The sequence below is a fragment of the Antedon mediterranea genome, chromosome 9, assembly GCF_964355755.1.
Source record: "Antedon mediterranea chromosome 9, ecAntMedi1.1, whole genome shotgun sequence".
Lineage (NCBI taxonomy): Eukaryota > Metazoa > Echinodermata > Crinoidea > Comatulida > Antedonidae > Antedon > Antedon mediterranea.
Genome location: NC_092678.1, coordinates 7,982,307 through 8,001,114, shown reverse-complemented (window position 1 = coordinate 8,001,114; position 18,808 = coordinate 7,982,307). Strand labels below are relative to the sequence as shown.

Below are 18,808 nucleotides of genomic sequence, written 5' to 3'. Positions count from 1 at the left end.
GCAGATATCGTATGCTCTTTCTGGCGAGCTAAGATTGTGACTCGGTAGATTTTGGTCTGATGGGCTTGAATTTCACCTCCTAGGATACCAATGTCAATACTTATTGGTTTTCCTTCCAGGTTGAATCCCTCTGCTACAGTTTGTCGGTTTAATGTTACGTTAGCTCCCGAATCGAGCATGACATTACCAGCTATGTGATTGTCACCAACACCTAACCTCACAGTAATTACAGGTAACACAACATCATTGGCATTTGCAGCTACACTAGCTAAATAATTAGTAGGAGTTTGGTGAAGAAGTATATGATGGTATGACTCGCACTTGTCCTGGCTGCATTGCTTTCGCCGGTTGCAAGTCCTCATGTTGTGGTTTTTGGCGGCTCTCTTCAGACAACTAAAACAGGCATGTACTTCTTTCGCCATCTTTAGACGGGCTGCTGCATGTAATCCTGATATCATGGTACACTGGTCTGGCCAATGGTCATTGGTGTTACAACCCCAGCATTTCTTCCATGTAGACTTATGTTGGTTTGACTTCTGTTGATTGGATTTATGTTGGTTATCTGGTTTGGCTTGACCATCTATTTCCTGCTGTCCCATATTAACTTTACCTTGAGCAGGTGACTGTGTACTACGGACGGCTGCAGTGGCTCTCATTCTAGACCTCATTTCTACTTCAAGAAACTTAAGCAAACCTTCTAAGGAGGCGTCTTCTTCTTTTTGTTGCAGACATCTTGCATACACTTTCCTATCCTCTGTGGTTAGTTTCATCTCAATTAGGGCTAGCATATGATTATTGTTCATATCCGCTTCCTTACCAACTTGTTTTAGTATGTTCAAACATCTTCTGACTAGGTGTGAGAACTCACAAAAGCGCTGATCTTCTCCTTCTTTAAGCACTCTAAACTTTCATATATCTTGCGTCACAGCATCTGAAATTATTCTTGGATCCCCATAATATAGATCTAGGTACTTCCAGCATGCAACATAGTCGGTTCCTATTCCCTTTAGTAACTCTAATGGTTTGCCTGTTAGACTGGTCCTCAGTATTGAAACAGCATCTCTTGGTTCATAGACAGGTTCAATCATGTGTTTAAAGTCATCTCTAAAGGTCCAGTATTCTCTGACGTCTCCACTAAACACAGGTAACTTTGGTTTTTCAACCCTAGGTTTCAGTTTTATCTGGCGTGTCTGCACAGTTGATGATGAATTCAAAGACTCGATGACTTCACTAACTGGATCTGACAGGGATGCAGAATTAATCGAAGCAGGCGGTGACTGATTAGACAGTCCGTGTACTTGTACTGGTAACGGAAGTTGAGGTGGATTTTTTTTCAGAGCCATTTTGTATTTAGCCTTAATTGCTAAAAACTCATCCATACATGCCTGAATATATTCCTCCTCCTTGTTGTATGCTTCTTCATCTTTAATCATTTCGCAATACTCATCGTGTCTGTCTTGTAGTCCATGAAAGGCCAATTCCAGTTTTCCAAATTCTGTTTGGATTTCCTCAACGGATTCATCATGATCAACCAGGTTGTCCAGGTGTTTCTTCTGCCTGGTGAATCTGGACTTACTTGTTCGTCTCTTCAGTTTCTTTTCCTCCATCACTCCTCAGCGGTTTACAATAGTAAATTGAATTGTGGCGAGGCGGACAGAAGTAAAGTACAATATCACAACCGATCTTAATGTATGAGTGTTTATTTAACACCATTCAATTCTGTAAAGATTGAATAAAAAACAAAGGTTACAGTAAAAGTCAACCTGACTAAAAAGCTCATGTAAATAGAAAACATACATAAAACATTATTTCAATATTAGATTAATGCATCCATAATCATCAACCCTTTCAATAATGACTTGTCATTAGATAGTTAACATTATTCTTTTCATGTTCAATTCTGATTCATTAATTCAAACATAATATTATAAAGCATAATCAATGGAAACTTACTACTTTGACCGGATGTAATTAACATTTAAACAAGTCTCTGATTAACTTCAGTATCTTAAGCAGATTAACAGTTGGTAGATCCTATAATATTAAGAACTACAGTCTAAATACATATACACAAATCTGTTTACAGCTGAAAACAGCCATACAAAACCCATAAAAAAAGCTATGCAAGAACAAAGGAAGGTCAGATAACATTCCTACAGTATTATGTAACCAATGCGCAGATAGCAAGGTACAACTCATGAATATTCATTAGTCATTAAAACAAGCGGCTATGTGACGTGCTTTAGCAAATGGTCCATACTGATATTTTCTAAGTTGAAAACTCATTGAAATCAATTATCTACATCATAATACCATTATTCTTAAAACATATAAAAATTACCTATAACATTACATAATATCTTATGACCGCAATAATTCTAGATTACACTATATAAGTCGGTAAATTAACTCAAAAAGCATCCATGAAATTCTGGATATATAGAAACGAAGCCCTAACAAAGGCTTTCGTAGCGGCAATAACACATGCTCTCAATGCTACAAAATGTTGATCAATAATCATTAATTACATAAATTGTATAAAAGTCTACGTTAAATCAGTAACAGTATTCAGATAAAGAACACATACCCTAAACATCACAGTATAAATATCTTCATTCATTCATTCTGCTTTTATTTAAAATTTCTCTTTGCAGTATATATAAAATAAAACTGAATTGCGAGAGATTTACATATAAAATTGGTACAAGCTTTCAAACATCAAAATTTACAACATTAAAAAGTTAAAAAGTTTAAAAAAGAAATATTTTTAAAAAGGATATATTACACATGGAAGAAACTGATGAAAGTACTTATTACTTATTATTATTATTATTATTGTTGTGTTTATTTTGGTTTATTAATTAGTCTACACAGTGCTGGGAAACATGAGTTGTTGAATCTTTTAGTATTGCCATATATTTCACTTTGCTTCTTAGCATTTCTAAGTATCCTGCCACACGTTTCGCCTCTCAATTTAGGAAGTGCGTTAGGGACGATTTTGTTAAGATTTTTAGCAAAATCAAGAAGAATATCTTCTCTTCTTTGATCTAAAAATTTAAGATTAAGTAGTTTAATTGCTTGATCATAGGATGCATATTTTTGTCCGAGAATTATTCTACATGCGCGTTTCTGTATAGATTCAAGCTCCATGGATTGTGCTATGGTTAAGGCAGAGTGCCATTCCGGACACGCATATTCAGTTACAGGTCTTATGTGGCTAATATACATTTGACGCAGATGGTTACAAGGCATTCCAAATCTTTTTAAACATGTCAACATATGTAATCTCTTACTGGCTCTATTAACAACATCGTGGATATGCATATTCCATTTCAGATCATTAGTGATCTGAACCCCAAGTAACTTTAAGCATTCAACATTGGTTATTTTTATATTATTTATCGTAAATGATTTAACAATGGGTTGAGATTTGGCAAAAGAAATGTTCATAAAGTTAGTTTTTTCAATATTAATTATCATATTATTGTCTTTGGTCCATTGTGATAGTTCGTTTAATTGATCTTGAACATTAGGCGGGGTTTTCTTGTGAACTTCACATATTGACAAATCATCTACATACTTCCACCGATTTGGAAAGTCTCTAAGCGAATTGTTAACCATTACTTGGAAAATTAAGGGACCCAGTTTCGTCCCCTGAGGAACTCCGCAAGTTATTCCTTGCCAGTTTGAAAAACCGCCATTGAGTTTCACTCTCTGTTTACGTTCGCTCAGAAAATCACAAATCCACGGCATCAATTCAGGTTGAACTCCAATATCAATTAACTTCTTGACAGCGATTGTATGATCAATTAGGTCAAACGCTTTACGAAAATCAACTGCAATAACCGTTGCTTCGTGTCCAGGTTTATCAAGACCTTGAAGTAAATAGTGTAACATGCTAGTAAGATAGTGACTTTTAGACGCTCCTGTGCGATTTCCAAATTGCATTTCGTCTAATTTAGGCGCGATCTTGGGTTTTATCCATGACGAGACAAAGTGTTCTAGCATGCGTACAAAAATTGGTGTAATGGATATGGGTCTGATTTGATTTAAGTTAACCTGTCTTTTCACTTTAGGAAGTGGGGTTATGGTCGCCTCTTTCCACTTGCGCGGGACTATGCCTTGCGAGAGTGATGCGTTGTAGATGTCAACTAACGGTGATGCAATTTCAAATGCGAATTCTTTGATGACGCGAGGCGGTAGATCACCCGGGGCAACTGATTTGTTGCAGTTTATTTTCTGAAGCTGATGATACACCTGCCAGAAGTTGAGTGTCGGTGCATAGCCACAAGGAAGGTATGATGGTAGACTATTAGTTTGTAGGGGTTCAATCTTCTGGCATATATTCGCTAGGTAGCTATTTATTAGTTGGCAAATTTTAAGCGGATCGGTTTCTTCAGTTTCTAGATTCAACACAGATTTCTTTTTATTCGTACCGCATATTTGGTTAACTTTTTGGAACCACTGCTTTGCGTTAGTGTTTTGCAGATTGTTAACTTCGTATTTGTAGTATTTAATCTTTGCTTGTTTGATTTCCCAAATTACTTGGTTTCTAAGTGTACGGAAATGGCGGGACATTTTTCCATATTTATGAAAGCTAATTTGTCTCTCCTTACAAAGTCCTTTTATTTTTGGTGTGATCCATGGTTTGTCATTTGAATGAACTTTAATTCTGCGCTTTGGAAAACAACGTTCGTATGCCAGACATAATGTTGATTCGAAAATATTTACTTTTTCATCAAGGTCGTCGGTTTCCAGTATTTCATGCCAATCTTGTGATGTTATCCATTGACCAAATCTATTGCAAGCAGATTCGCTAAAAGGCCGGAAAGACTTAATAACATTGCAGCCCATAATGTGACTTTTCCATGCGGCGACTCGGCGAATTTACCATCCACCTGCAACTTTTTTATGCGGCGACTCGGCGACTTTACCATTCAGCTGCAACTTTTTCATGCGGTGACTCGGTGACTTTACCATTCAGCTGCAACATTTTCATGCGGTGACTCGGCGACTTTAACATTTGGTTACAATTTGTTTTAATGTGGCGACTTTGTTTGGGTTGAATAACTTTGTCGGTGACTTCTTTATTTGGCGACTTAAGGATTAGGCAGCTTTTTTGTATGCCGACTAATTGCGCAACGATAACAGCTTAACCTTGGAAGGTTACGGGACATTTTGTAACGTCTGGAAGGAAAAGGCTAAACAACTTATCAGGATCAAAATACCTTGTTGCATGCAGCACATGCCAGAGTGTTGATTCATTTAGTATTTTGTTACGAATTTTATTATTATTCATGTGTACATCTTTATGAAAGCACCTTCAAAATGAAAACGTTGCGTGAAATTCTTGATGAAATTAATTTAGGACATCTTCATGTCAATTTTGAAAGAGAAAATGTAAGGATTTTTGTTTGTCTTTTATTTAGTAGTAGAATAAGCTGGCCTCTCTCTAGCCGTCCGCCTATATATCTCTAACTAGGCTAGACTGGTGGTAAATGGAAAAATATTCCAATGTATTATATTAAAAAAATATGTGATGTTAATGTTTTACATAATATGTCATGTTATAACATTATTGATGTTAATTCTGATAAAATTCCACTGTTTTACAAAAATATGATAAAAGCCAACATAAATTATAACAGAATCTCTAAAAAAAACCTGAAACTTATAACGATATAATGAATGAGCAACTGTGGGGAAACCACTACGTTAAACTAAAAAAAAAATCGCTTTTCTACAAGCATTGGATTGACAGTGGCATTATCAGTATTAAAGACATTGTTAATAAGAACGCTTTTTTAACATCAAACGAAATACTGGTGAAACTACAATGTAAAACAAACTGGTTAAATGAGTATTTGTGCATTATTAAGGCAATACCAATTCAATGGAAACGTATTATTAAGGAGGTAGATATTTTCAATTGTGATGATAATGATGAATTAGTTGGGACCAAGTATGAGATTAATACTACCAAACTAATATACTCATGGTTTGTGAAAGAATATTTCATTATTCCAATGTTACAACTAAAATGGGAAGAGTACTTCAATGATAACAACATTGATTGGAAAACTTCTTGGTTACGGAAAGTATGTAAAATGAAAGATAAGAAACTAGCACAATTCAATTATAAGATGTTACATAGAATACTGCCTACCAACAAACGGCTGTATCAGTGGAAAGTTAAGGAAACACAAACGTGTGACAAATGTGGAGAAATTGAAAATGAAAATCATTTGTTTTTTAGTTGTAGATTTATTCAGAAATATTGGAGGAAAATGCTTAGTATCTTTGTAAGTTTAAATCACAATAATATATCATTTAAACAATTAATACTAGGAACGGGAGATAAGCTAATAGATTATATTTACACTTTTGCAGCATTTACTATTTATAGAATAAAAATGTTATCTGCACTAAATAAGCCAGTGGGTAAATCTTTATGGAATTCATTTAAAATCAATATGTTATATAACATTGAATGTGAAACATATAACAATAAAGAAACAAGTATAGAAAAATGGGTAGCTTTAAGAAATACGATTATGATAATATAATTTCTAATTTGATACGATTAACAGAAAAAGAATTACAGTGATACGGGTTACTGGTGGTACTGAGCTATTATTGTTTTTTTTATCATGTATATAAATATATTGTATAATCCGGGTTGTAAAATAAAAACAAACAAATGAAAATGTGTGAACTATTTTAAAACGGGATAGATGATAATGATGATCCTGTCAAGTGTATAACAAAATATAAGAAAATTAATGAAAAAAGGAGTAATACAGAATTCATATATGTAAAAATGTTACTTACTGTATGAACTGTAACGACATTTACAAGTTAAATAATACTGTACTGTACTGATTTTATGTAATATGAGATAATATGAATGTGAATAAAAGTGGTGTTTGCGCCACAAAAGAGAAAAAAAAATACACAAGTCGCCGGATGGTGTAGCTGCCGCTAATGACAAAAGTCGCTGCTGAATGCCATGAGCCGCATTAAAAGGTCGCCGAAAGTGGCACTCCCGGCGTTCCATAGGGATCTACGCTTGTTTTATTAGAGACAAGAAAGGACGCCCTCAATGTTAACTAAATAAATATCTGTTTCACACGAAACAGTATACGTAGTAAACGTCTCTTAATTTGTAATTATGAATTCCTTATTATATTATAGTTAAATGTCAATTCAATTCTTGTACCAGAATAAAATAATGTATTACAATTTTCTAACAGTATGCACATTTTAATGTAATGGTCCTATAGAGTAACTGTAGTACCATACTGTATTACCATATTAGGAAAAAAATCAACCTTCTTGAATATTGTAATTTTATTATACTGTTCATTCTTTTTCCTTCGTAGGAGGTTGGATGGTAACCAAATCAGTACATTGCCAGCCAGTGCATTTAATGGTTTGTCAGCTTTGACAGACCTGTGAGTTTTTTCATACTATTTGCTACGTTTACTAATTTATATTATTTCACTAAATTAAATCATACATGTAGAATTAACAATTTCAGATTATTATGTATTATCATAAAACATTGAAAAGAAGGCAATTTCTGCTTCTTACTTTTGGATTCTTGGGTGAGCTTCTTTTCTAGATGTGCTCAATTTTGAGATGGGCTTCTTTTTGCGCCGCTCCTTTAGGCAGTTATATTCAAGAGGACAGAAACAATTACCATGCGGAAGCTTATAGCTTACTAAGGCTGAAAAAATGAGTGTTTGGAAACTCGGACTGGACATGAGCAAACCCCACAATTATATAAAATGTACTGTAGAACTCAATAGATAATTTGCAATTAACTTACCTGCTCAAGCCTAAGCTAGCAAGACCATTATACTGTGCATTATTTATCATTTAAGGCGGTTGGAAGGTAACCAAATACACACATTGGAAGCCAATGCATTTTCTGGTTTGAAATCATTGACAGAACTGTGAGTATTTTTTCAATACTTTTACAAACTTCTTAATTTCAAAAGAAACTTTATTTATTGTCGTTTTAGAACTATTCTAATTATTCCAGTTGATACTGTATGTCATAGACTGCCCTAACATTGCTGTAACACCGGTGCCAATCTATAGATCAGAGAAACAATATGAATTAATTATATTATTGTTTATATACATGATTATTTGATTCAAAGATCTCTTTTGTCAATAATTTTTTTTTTACACCATAATACTGTATCAAACAACTTGGATTTTCCATACTATGAATTATTTTTCTGTATCAAACAACTATGATATAATAATTTTACTTTACTATGACAATTTTATTTTGAAGGCGTTTGAATGGTCACAAAATCAGTACATTGCCAGCTAATGCATTTAATGGTTTGACAGCATTGACAACACTGTAAGTGTTTTCTCTTGTTCATGTACTTTTATATTTTAAATTACAGTAAAAGCCATATTAATGGGACACCTTCAAAACCCAACAACGTGTTTATTGTTTTTATAATGGGAAAAAATATTGTCCTCTTAGGGGTTGGCCATTGTGTTATAACATATATTGCCCCTCGTTTGCGGAAAGTGTCTCCTGAGTAGAGCTGTCCTACTGTAAATCTTACTAATTATAGTATATTAATTGGTTAAGCTAATCATATAATTAAGGGTCTGTTGATTTATCTTTTAACAGGAACTTAGATAACAACTCTATAACTACCATAGATCCTGAGGCATTTTCTTTTGTTGTTTCATCACTTTCGATTTTGTAAGTTAACACTGTGCAATTTGTCCATAACCTAAATTGGTATGATTTATATCAGGATCAAACATCCACCTTTGATTGGCTCAATTAAATCATCCTTATCACTTTGACCTATTTTTAATAAACAGTAATTGTGTTTATGCACATGTGATTTACCCCTAAAATCTATTAATGTGCTCTTCAATTTCAGAAATCATAGATCCAAATACTTGATAATTGCTCGACTCTGTTAAATTTTTCAATTCAATTTCATCGACATTTTTAAATGGTTATATATTGCAGAAATTGATTTATTTTTAAAAAATTGAAGACATTTAGTGTTAGTTACTTTATAAAACCAACTTTAAAAATACCAAGCTACAATAACTAAACACTCGAATCTAAACATATTATTAGTTCTGTACAATATTATATTATATTATTATTATTAATTTATATTATTATAATAAGAAATGTTATGTATACAACATAGATATATTAAGCTAGTAATGAATGAAAGAGGAGAAAGTGTGAAACATACACAGTTCTAGACAAAAAAAAGTTGATACAAAGAAACCACCTCAGAAATAATAATTTTGGCAACTCTGGTAATTCTTCTTGTACATTCTTAACAATGTTTAATTTAGTGTTTAAATTTGCTATTTTTAGAAAGTTAAGAGGCAACAAGTTAAAGGTTTACAGAGATAGAACTTTTCAGCAATTTACAGGCTTAAAAGAATTGTAAGTATTGATAGATCTACACAACTTCTACTTATTATTCATAAAAAGAGAAACATTTTGCTACATATGGCATTTCATACGTATACTACTTGAGCTTAAACATCAAGTGGTGGGCTAACGTAAACAAGACAATAAATACAGACTTAGGTCAAACTTAAAAATATTGCAAAAGATATGCAGATAACATGCAAAATTTTAAAATGTTGGTCCTGAACTATTTAAAACATCCCAACATTTAATAACTTAGCACTTATTATGTTGCTATATTTGATTCTTTTAGGTACTCGGAATACTCTAGTCTCTGTTGCCTTGTTGGCCCCATCGATGTCTGCGAGCCTTCAGATGCATTTGCATCGTGTGAAGACTTGCTAAAAAATGAACTTCTCCGTGTGTTGATGATGATTATCGGGTTATCTTCGGTCATTGGGAATGTTGTTGTTATCGTTTCACGAAAGTTTAAAAAAGATAATGATATTAACAATGTTAATAAAGTCCAAACCACACTTATCACCAACCTCGCCGTGTCTGACCTGCTGATGGCAGTCTACCTGATCATCATTGCGAGTGCGGATATACATTACAGAGGAAGATACGGAAAGGTTTCCAGAGATTGGAGAAATAGTGTCCTTTGCAGTTTTGCAGGGGCTATTTCTACACTCTCTGGGCAATGCTCAGTGTTTACACTGATGCTGCTGAGTGTCGATCGAGCTATTAACATTGTTAATCCATTTAGTACGAAACGCCTCAACCGTACAAAATGTCGAATCATTATCAGCTTCGGATGGCTATTCTGGATTGTGCTGAGTTTTCTTCCAGTGACAGCCAATGAATTAAACTTATCGTATTTTGGTGACAATTATTATGGAAAGGAAAGTGTGTGCCTTGCACTACCTTTAACCAGAAGTCGGTGGCCAGGTTGGGAGTATGCTGTTGCTATTTTTGTTGCCTTTAATGGCGTCGGTTTTTTTTTAATTGTACTTAGTTATCTGACAATTTTCTTGTCAGTGAAAAGATCGGGGGCCACTGTCAATAGAAGACAGAGGAGGAAAGAACAGTTAAAAATGGCGAGAAAACTAGGCTTAATAGTTTTCACTGATTTCTGTTGCTGGGCCCCGATTATAGTAATGGCAATTGGTTCCGAGACGGGTTGGATGACGATTCCTGATGACATATATGTTTGGGCAGCGACATTTATCATCCCCATCAACTCCTCAGTCAATCCGTATCTTTACACAATTGCTTATATTTTTAACTGCAAAGTGCGTCAACCGGCACCTGTACAGATTCCACTTAATACATTGTGATTTGGCTATTTATTGCATTCAATCTTTGATCAGGGAGTTGCAATTAACAACTCTCTGCTTTGATCTTGTTTTAATCACATTTTTTATCACTGTAGACCTGTAAACTTTTTACTAATATCATTTAAAAGCATTTTCTTGTACAATTCATATTTTTGTTTGTGCTAAAAAAATTAATTTTAATTTTGTCAAGATTGTAGAATATTTAATGAATTCATCAATGTAGTTTGATAAATTAAATTTTCAAGATTTCAGTATATAATTCATTCAAGTTATTTTAAGTTTTGTCACGATTTTAAAGAAATTCCTCTATTTCTAATTAGTAATTTCGTTATTGATATGTGGATGTTTCATAGATTCAAACTAATTTATTCATTAATAGTTGTAAATTATTGTTAATTGGTAACTAGTTTTATCTATTTACATCTATGGTAATTTGGTTTTTATAAATATTTTTTGTCTGAAAAACTTTCAGTATCTTAAATACATGATAAGTCAATCTAGTCAAGTTTTAGTTTAAGCTATGTTTTGAGTTAAGTACTCCATTAAACATAGTTAAATTTGTCTAACATTGTTTGAAACATGAAAAGAAATCTGATTTTATCAAAAAAGTAAAATTAAATAATATTTGTTGAATCTAAGTATTTCATTTTTGTTTTGGAATTTATAAATGCGACAGCTAATTCGTAAACTCCCATTGGTGACAATAGGACCAACTTTTACTTTAAAAAATTTACAATATTAATACTGGAAATGAATGTTTCATGAGGACTGCTTCTAAAAGCAAAATCTATACGTGACTACGACCTATGACAGACAATTTTGAAAGACTTGATTTGGTGTTTTATACAGAATAAGAAAAATGGCAGCCATATTTGAAGTATATTTTAAACCATCTTGGATTTTTAAAAGTTGAACAATTTATTTTTTAAATATCTCCAGTGATTTTCTTGCAAAATATATGTTTGCCAAAATCGGATGCTTTAATACTGATATTTGTGTAAAATTGAGAGAAAACGGCCATTTTAGTTATATGCAAATTAGCAATTTTTCTTCATCTTCCTTTTTTCTCCATTTTTCATATGTTGTTCAGATGGGTCTTAGGAAGTACAGTACAACAAAAATAAATTCTGTTCTAATTTTGTCTAGGTCAAACCGTAGTTTGACCGGATTAATGAATGGTCTTTCACACATTCTCCAGTCTGATACGGCAAATTAAATGTTGAAAAGGCATTACAATAAACGTGATATGCGCGTAGCCACATGTCTCACGTAAACGAATCATGCATGGAAAGCAGCCAGCAGAACATGTTGAAAAGGCATTACAATAAACGTGATATGCGCGTAGCCACATGTCTCACGTAAACGAATCATGCATGGAAAGCAGCCAGCAGAACATGTTGAAAAGGCATTACAATAAACGTGATATGCGCGTAGCCACATGTCTCACGTAAACGAATCATGCATGGAAAGCAGCCAGCAGAACATGTTGAAAAGGCATTACAATAAACGTGATATGCGCGTAGCCACATGTCTCACGTAAACGAATCATACGTAGCCGCATGGAAAGCAGCCAGCAAAATATGTTGAAAAGGCATTACAATATTACATTATTATACTAACATTTCTAAACTGAAAATTGTGTTTAAATAGAAAAATTAAGAATTAGTCACAAATGTTAACAATTGAGGCTTAAACATTGTATACATATGCCAGTCCTCAGTTGCTGTTAAATCTATTGAGTTGATTGTTTTATACATATTAATTGCTGGTTTATTCCAACCCAGCACTGCCCAATGCATTCTCTGGCAACCTTTCTATAAACCAATCTGAAAAAATTAGAACGTTGTTATGAGTAAGAAATTATTTATATTATTTAATATATTCATTTATTCACGTTTTTCAGATATTTTTTGACATAATTACCTCAGCAACCCTTCTCATCATAATTCGTCCGTAACCTCTTCCTATAAAATTTAAGTAAAGAATAACATTGATATTTTCTTTTTTTGTGACATGCTAATTGACTTTTTATTGAAATTTGGTTGATATTACCAAAAAGCATTTTTTAAATATTAAAACCATTTTTGTGGTTTTGGTTTGATTTCAACTTTTAAGAATGTTCAGTTTACAGCAGAGAAATATAATAATAACATATTTAGAAATACATCAGTTTAATTTTAAGCGATTGCAACCAATCAAAATCTTTGGATGCATTCAGATACCTTAAAGGTCAGTTAGTAGTAGGTCATAGGTCAGTTAGTAGGTCATTTACCTCTGAACTCTTTCATGATATACAGGTCTTCCATATAAACCACCTTTCACTTCCAAGTACTGTATGTATAGAAGAAAACACTGTAACCAATTACTTCAAATGTCTCTACTTCTGGTCTTTTATATTCCGCTACTATGCAAGACACAATGCTTCCTGGCTCAAATATATCCTTCTGTAGACCTAAAAAAAACAAGAATTTTAACAAGTTCAATAAACATCTCACAGGAAAGCTACATTTCAGATGACAAGTGCAGTGCAAGTGCGAGTTTTAATTATGTAAACTTTTTTGCACAAACCTTTATAGTATTAAACACCGACGCAGATTAATTGTTGAAATGAAAAGACAGTAAGACTTCCATGACACGCATGACGTATCGTATGTAATTTAAGAAAATACAATATATATAAAGAATAGATTTTGCCTGAATATAACCAGTGGCGCATCAGGACCAGTGCCTAAAAAGTGCGTACCTAAAATAATTGTATTCTTCTTGGCGGAATTTTTATGTGCTCAGAAATCGATTAAAACAATCTATAACTTGCTCAAAGAGCCAGGCTTCCGCGGGCCCTTGGCGGTCCCCAGCCTTTGCTCACAAAGTATTTCATTTTTATACGTCCCCCTACTATTAAAAACGGATCTGCGCCGCTGATATTAAATTGGATCTTCCTAATGTGTACATTACAGCAGGGTCATACTATAAGTTGGTTAACCAGTCCGTGCGTAGGACCCAGTAGTCATATAATGGTAGGTTCATCCAGTGGTTAAATTATCGTCCATGGGTTAGTTCCAGCGGTCAAATCACTGTGCAAGTAAATTGAACAAGTAAATCTCAGTAGAACATTGATTTTTATGTTAAATTCCTTCTTGAAAAAAATAATATTTGAAAATTTTCCAGCTTAAATTGTGTAATGTAATAATGTTTAATCTGTAAGCATACATTCTAAGTTTGGGGTTTTTACTGGCTTAAAATTTCCCAAATATGACTCCAATCTCCAACCCCCTTGGTCAAAACGCCAAGAACCAAAATGGTCTTGGGATGAAATGTTTCTAATTCATTAACATACTACTGTACTCCCCAAAAAGTTGATTTTTACGCTGTTGTGGCCAAGGATCGGTGATTCATTCAAGGCATCAAATAATTTGAAAAAAAGTTTGAGATTATGGTTAAAAAGAGCAAGATTTAAGTTCAGTGGCATGATACCTATACTACACTACTCCTTGTATTTTGTATTTTTAATGTAATGTAAAGTATACCTTCAGTAGTGTATTCAACTTGATCTTCAGAATTTTCAAACACTGCCAATTCCAGAATCATCTTCATTATCGCAGCGCAATCCTCCGGTCTTGCATCTCGTATACGGAAGTTGCCATCTTCCATTTTCCTGCTACTGTACTACTTTTTTAACTGGGAAAACTAGTTTATATAGGATATCAGAATGTTTGTAAAAGTTAACAATGCATGACAGCATTAGACATTGCAGCTGCCTTGTCTTTTAAGGCGAGCGAGTGCGATCACTCACTTAACACACGCCTATAAAATGCCCTTGAGGAGTGTGATTTACAACACACTTAAATTTGGTAAACTTCTACACACCAAAATACAAACAGCACACCTACAGCACCCCTGAATGTATTGAGGAGTGCAATTTGTAGAACACCTATAATTTTCAAAAGACAAGGCCTGTATTTAATATCATTTTGTTATTTTATACCTTACTTTATACTGTACAGCGTGGATCTGCTCTTACAGGAAGATAAACTGAAACTATATTTATTTCGCTTACCTGCTATCCCTAACTAACGAACTCCTGGTTTTACAGAATAATGCAAAATATTTAATATTCCTAGGTGAATGAATGGGTTTCATTTGATAGATCTTTTATCTAATAAAAAAAAATAATAAAAATCTGGCCTAGCTGCCTTAACCAGCCAGACATAGGTAACAATCAGGAGGCGATAGAGAAATACTTACATAACATTTTTACTAATTAGCAGTCCTGTCCAAGTAATGGAGCATAGCGATGACGTTCAGTCCATACACCAAATTCATCATTAGTGTGCCGCTGATGAAATATTTATTTTGCTCATTTTGACTATGCGGTATGGAAGAACATATATGATACCAAAACCGCATATGGTAGTCAACTCACGTAATATGACATTTGTCTTCCTTTTGCAACACAATAATCATGGCCGCTACTATTCGCACCTCAATCTCAACCCAAAACATTCACCCTCTCCTCGGCATTGCGCGGTTGTAATCTTTATTTGCAGCAGCGATTTCAAGTTAGGTGCAAAAGTACAGCAGTACTGCCGAACTTATGTATTGAATTTGAATCTCCGGCCCACAAATCATACTTATTGAACTGTTTTGGGGTTCGTCTAATTACCGAAAAAAAACCATGAAAACAACCATAAACAAAAAAAATCTAGGCCTAAATACCAAAAATTAATTTGTAGGCCTATATATTTTTTTTAAATGTCGCCCTATATTGATGGGTGTTTCTAAAGCTAAGACCATGCAGAGAGAAGACCGCAAACACAAAGCCAAGGAAGACCTTACGAAATGGTATTGTGCACAAAACACCACTAAAAATCATGCAAATTAAATTACACCGTACCGTACATTTACTTACAAATCACACATTTCGTTTTTAGTCTTTCGATTTTGATCCACAAACCATAAAACTGTAAAGTAAACATTTTATCCTGACAATATCAAGGGGTTATCCGCCAAGAGCGGATAACCAAAAAGATCTTGACAATAACAATGGGTTGTCCGCCAAGTAAGTGCGGATAACCAATGAAAAAAATCTAAATACCTGAAAACAAATTTGCATAATGTTGTTTTTTATGTCGCCCTCTATTGAAGCTAAGACCATGCAGCAGAGAGAAGACCGCACGCGCAAAAGCCAAGGAAGACTCTACGAAAACAACTGCCGAAACCGGTTTCCAAGAAAACCGTTTTTCATTTTTAATTTCCAATAGAAACAATAGCCGTTTATTACTGAAATACAATAAAAATAGGGCCTACACAAAACAAATAAGATATACAATTTGACGCTTTTATCTTGACTGTATTCATGTAATTAGGAAGCTTATGAAGAACTATAAATTACTCCATCATGGGCTATACATTAACACTTATTTAACTGTAGGACTTTTATTTAAAAAAGTGTACTTGGATTGGATAGACAAAAATTGAAATCAACATAAGCTACAGTATATGGGGACAAACTGTTAAGGCGTGTGACGTTTTATAACAATTACGTTACTATACTGATCAATAAACTTAGAAATTAGCAGACTCGGGTGGTGTAACAATGTTGACAATCTCGAATACGATGATACAATGGGAATTGTAGGTACAGTATCCCTCATGATACAATGGGAATTGTAGGTACAGTATCCCTCATGATACAATGGGAATTGTAGGTACAGTATCCCTCATGTAAACCGATGTAAACACTGCAAATTAAAATTAAAATGAACATACTTGTTGATTAAAAATTAGAAAATCCAGAGTAAACAATGAGAGGCGTCAAAGGGTAGCCGTAATTATAATTAAGAGTCTGCAGTATAAGCTGGTAATTATTCGGCGGAGTAGTAGAAGAAGAATACTACGTTCAAACCTCATGTATAACATGGGATTGTGTTGGGACGGACAAGGCTAGAGCATGGAGGTTAAAAACTATTTATTTATTTATTTTTTACCTCTTTGAAGGTAAGGTATCGAAATTTCTGGTTCAAAAGTTGTTTAACTTACCTCCACAGCTAGAGTACGCATAGAATATAAAAACATAGCATAAGGTTATAGTAATGATTCGCATTCCCATTGTTACAATACAGGTGGCATAGCTAATGTACGTTTGCACGCAAGAAAAACGAATACACATAGAGCCTACACTTCAATTTTTAGAAAGATATAACAATAATAGTTATATAGCCTACATAAATCATCATATAATATAAATGTTATTACAAATGGAAGTGAACTCAGACTGAAGTAATCCACGACCACATCCGGGCTTTTCTTGTACTTAACCCTATCCTATCGACACTTCTCTGATTGGTAATAATGCTAGAGTATACTTAGAATAAAAACGTAGCATAAGGTAGTCACCTAAACGAATAATTCGCATTCCCATTGTTAAAATACAAGTGGCATAGTCGATAAGCCGATTTTGTACACACTACGAATGAAAAAAAAAACAGGAATGAACATTGGCCCACACTTCAAATTTTAGAAAGATATATTATAACAATGTAGCATAAGTTCTTTGCAATGTAGTTATAAGGCCTATGTAACGAGCGTTACGCTAAATACATTTTGTTAATTATTGGGAGAATTTCTGGCAAAGGAGAGAGGTTAAGCGGTAACACAGTTGTTATTGCGAGGATGTTTACAGATTTCGAAGTGAAGAAATCTATATATAATACCCCTTTCACACCAAAACTCCGGAGTGTCTCCGGAGACACCCCGGGGTTTATGACCATTCAAAACGTCGAGAAACTCCGGAGATACCCCTTTCACACCAACCTAGCAACTCCAGGGTTTATAAAATAAAATTGTAAATGTCGCCCTCTATTTTGTTTGTTTACATAGCGACGATCATTAGAATCATTTTAATTAATAATATGTTTAATTTAATAATTACTTTCAAAAGTCTCAGAAGTAATATAACATTTTATTGATACTACTTATTATTTTCTAGACCCGCTATATATTTTTTACAAATATTTAAAGTATTTTGAAATAAAACTAAAGCAATGAGTGATCGTGTGAGGATGACCTTTTGACCCGAAACACTCCGGAGTTTGATGTTGGTACCTTTCACACCAAAACTCCGGGGTGTCCCCGGAGTTCGCTCTCCGGAGAATGTTCAGCTGTTCAACCCCGCAGTTTTAAACTCCGGAGTTGCTTGATTTTACCTTTCACACCAAACAGCGGGACGTCAACTCCGGGGTGTCTCCGGAGTTTTGCTTTTGGTGTGAAAGGGGTATTATATAAAAATTTAATCTGTGTATAGTATTTGTTATGTTTATAATTGTAAGTAGTAATGTTCTGGTTATACTACTGATTTGATTGATATAGTTAATAGTTTAAATTAATGTCCGAGCTATTCGTAAAATAAGATGTTGATATGACTTGGCATAACGTGCAGCAGTTGTGCACGCGCGCCTCCTTGTTGTGCGCGCGTAAACAGGGCCAACATGTTCATGTCTTCATTGATCGTATTTAATCAAGTTTACGTGAGGAATTAGATCATCCGATGCATTTATGTAAAAGTATGTGTAAGATAAGATCGCTATGATGTATTGATAGTTGACTACACTTCGTTCTTTCTTGATAGTTATTTAAGCATAAATGCTAAGTTGATAGTTTTTTCATAAGGTTTATTGAAAATAGCTTGATTTCGCGAGGAACGTCATCGTTGCACAATGTATGATTGGAAGGGTTTGGGAGCAAACGTCACGACGCGTACGTCATCATTGCATGTCTGTGAAGTTGGTTACTATAGTTCCTAGTTTCTTATTCAAATTCTATTAAAGGGACATTCACAAATATTTAAAAAAACAGATTTCTCTACGACGAATAAGTAACTGGCTTGTAACACTTGACATACTTAATTTTTTCAAAATATTTTGGTATGTATCGATCACCCTTGACCTACTTTACCATTTGCCACCCCAGTTCCGCGAACTTTTTTGCATCTACGCTCTCAACGGCGAATACGTAACTGGCTTTACGAACGTTATAACACTTGACCTACTTA

At 34.0% G+C, this 18,808-nt stretch overlaps 3 protein-coding genes across 3 annotated transcripts; 1 reads left to right on the top strand and 2 right to left on the bottom strand.

The window, feature by feature from the left end:
* Positions 1-455: 455 nt before the first annotated feature.
* On the bottom strand, positions 456-2,610 carry LOC140058929 (uncharacterized). Its single transcript, XM_072104722.1, has 2 exons — positions 1,954-2,610; positions 456-1,719 (listed from the first exon to the last, which is right to left on the bottom strand). Exon 2 carries the CDS (start codon positions 1,605-1,607, stop codon positions 909-911), a length of 699 nt encoding a protein of 232 aa, XP_071960823.1. The 5' UTR covers positions 1,608-1,719; positions 1,954-2,610; the 3' UTR covers positions 456-908.
* Positions 2,611-5,377: 2,767 nt separating this feature from the next.
* LOC140059278 (G-protein coupled receptor GRL101-like) lies at positions 5,378-10,782 on the top strand. Its single transcript, XM_072105146.1, has 7 exons — positions 5,378-5,400; positions 7,383-7,454; positions 7,887-7,958; positions 8,309-8,380; positions 8,663-8,737; positions 9,383-9,454; positions 9,735-10,782. The coding sequence occupies exons 1-7, from the start codon at positions 5,378-5,380 to the stop codon at positions 10,756-10,758; spliced, it is 1,410 nt and encodes a 469-aa protein (XP_071961247.1). The 3' UTR covers positions 10,759-10,782.
* Positions 10,783-12,413: 1,631 nt separating this feature from the next.
* On the bottom strand, positions 12,414-14,409 carry LOC140059277 (diamine acetyltransferase 1-like). The gene is made up of 2 exons (XM_072105145.1): positions 14,286-14,409; positions 12,414-12,568 (listed from the first exon to the last, which is right to left on the bottom strand). Exons 1-2 carry the CDS (start codon positions 14,407-14,409, stop codon positions 12,414-12,416), a joined length of 279 nt encoding a protein of 92 aa, XP_071961246.1.
* Between the last annotated feature and the right edge of the window lie 4,399 nt (positions 14,410-18,808).

Excerpts from the sequence above, each read along its gene's own strand:
- LOC140058929 (XM_072104722.1), bottom strand. The coding sequence starts at position 1,607 with ATGGAGGAAAAGAAACTGAAGAGACGAACAAGTAAGTCCAGATTCACC.
- LOC140059278 (XM_072105146.1), top strand. The coding sequence starts at position 5,378 with ATGTCAATTTTGAAAGAGAAAAT. Across the intron at positions 8,381-8,662 it reads TTGACAGCATTGACAACACT|GAACTTAGATAACAACTCTA; the intron begins GTAAGTGTTTTC and ends ATCTTTTAACAG. Across the intron at positions 8,738-9,382 it reads GTTTCATCACTTTCGATTTT|AAAGTTAAGAGGCAACAAGT; the intron begins GTAAGTTAACAC and ends TGCTATTTTTAG.
- LOC140059277 (XM_072105145.1), bottom strand. The coding sequence starts at position 14,409 with ATGGAAGATGGCAACTTCCGTATACGAGATGCAAGACCGGAGGATTGC. Across the intron at positions 12,569-14,285 it reads AGTTGAATACACTACTGAAG|GTTGCCAGAGAATGCATTGG; the intron begins GTATACTTTACA and ends GTTTATAGAAAG.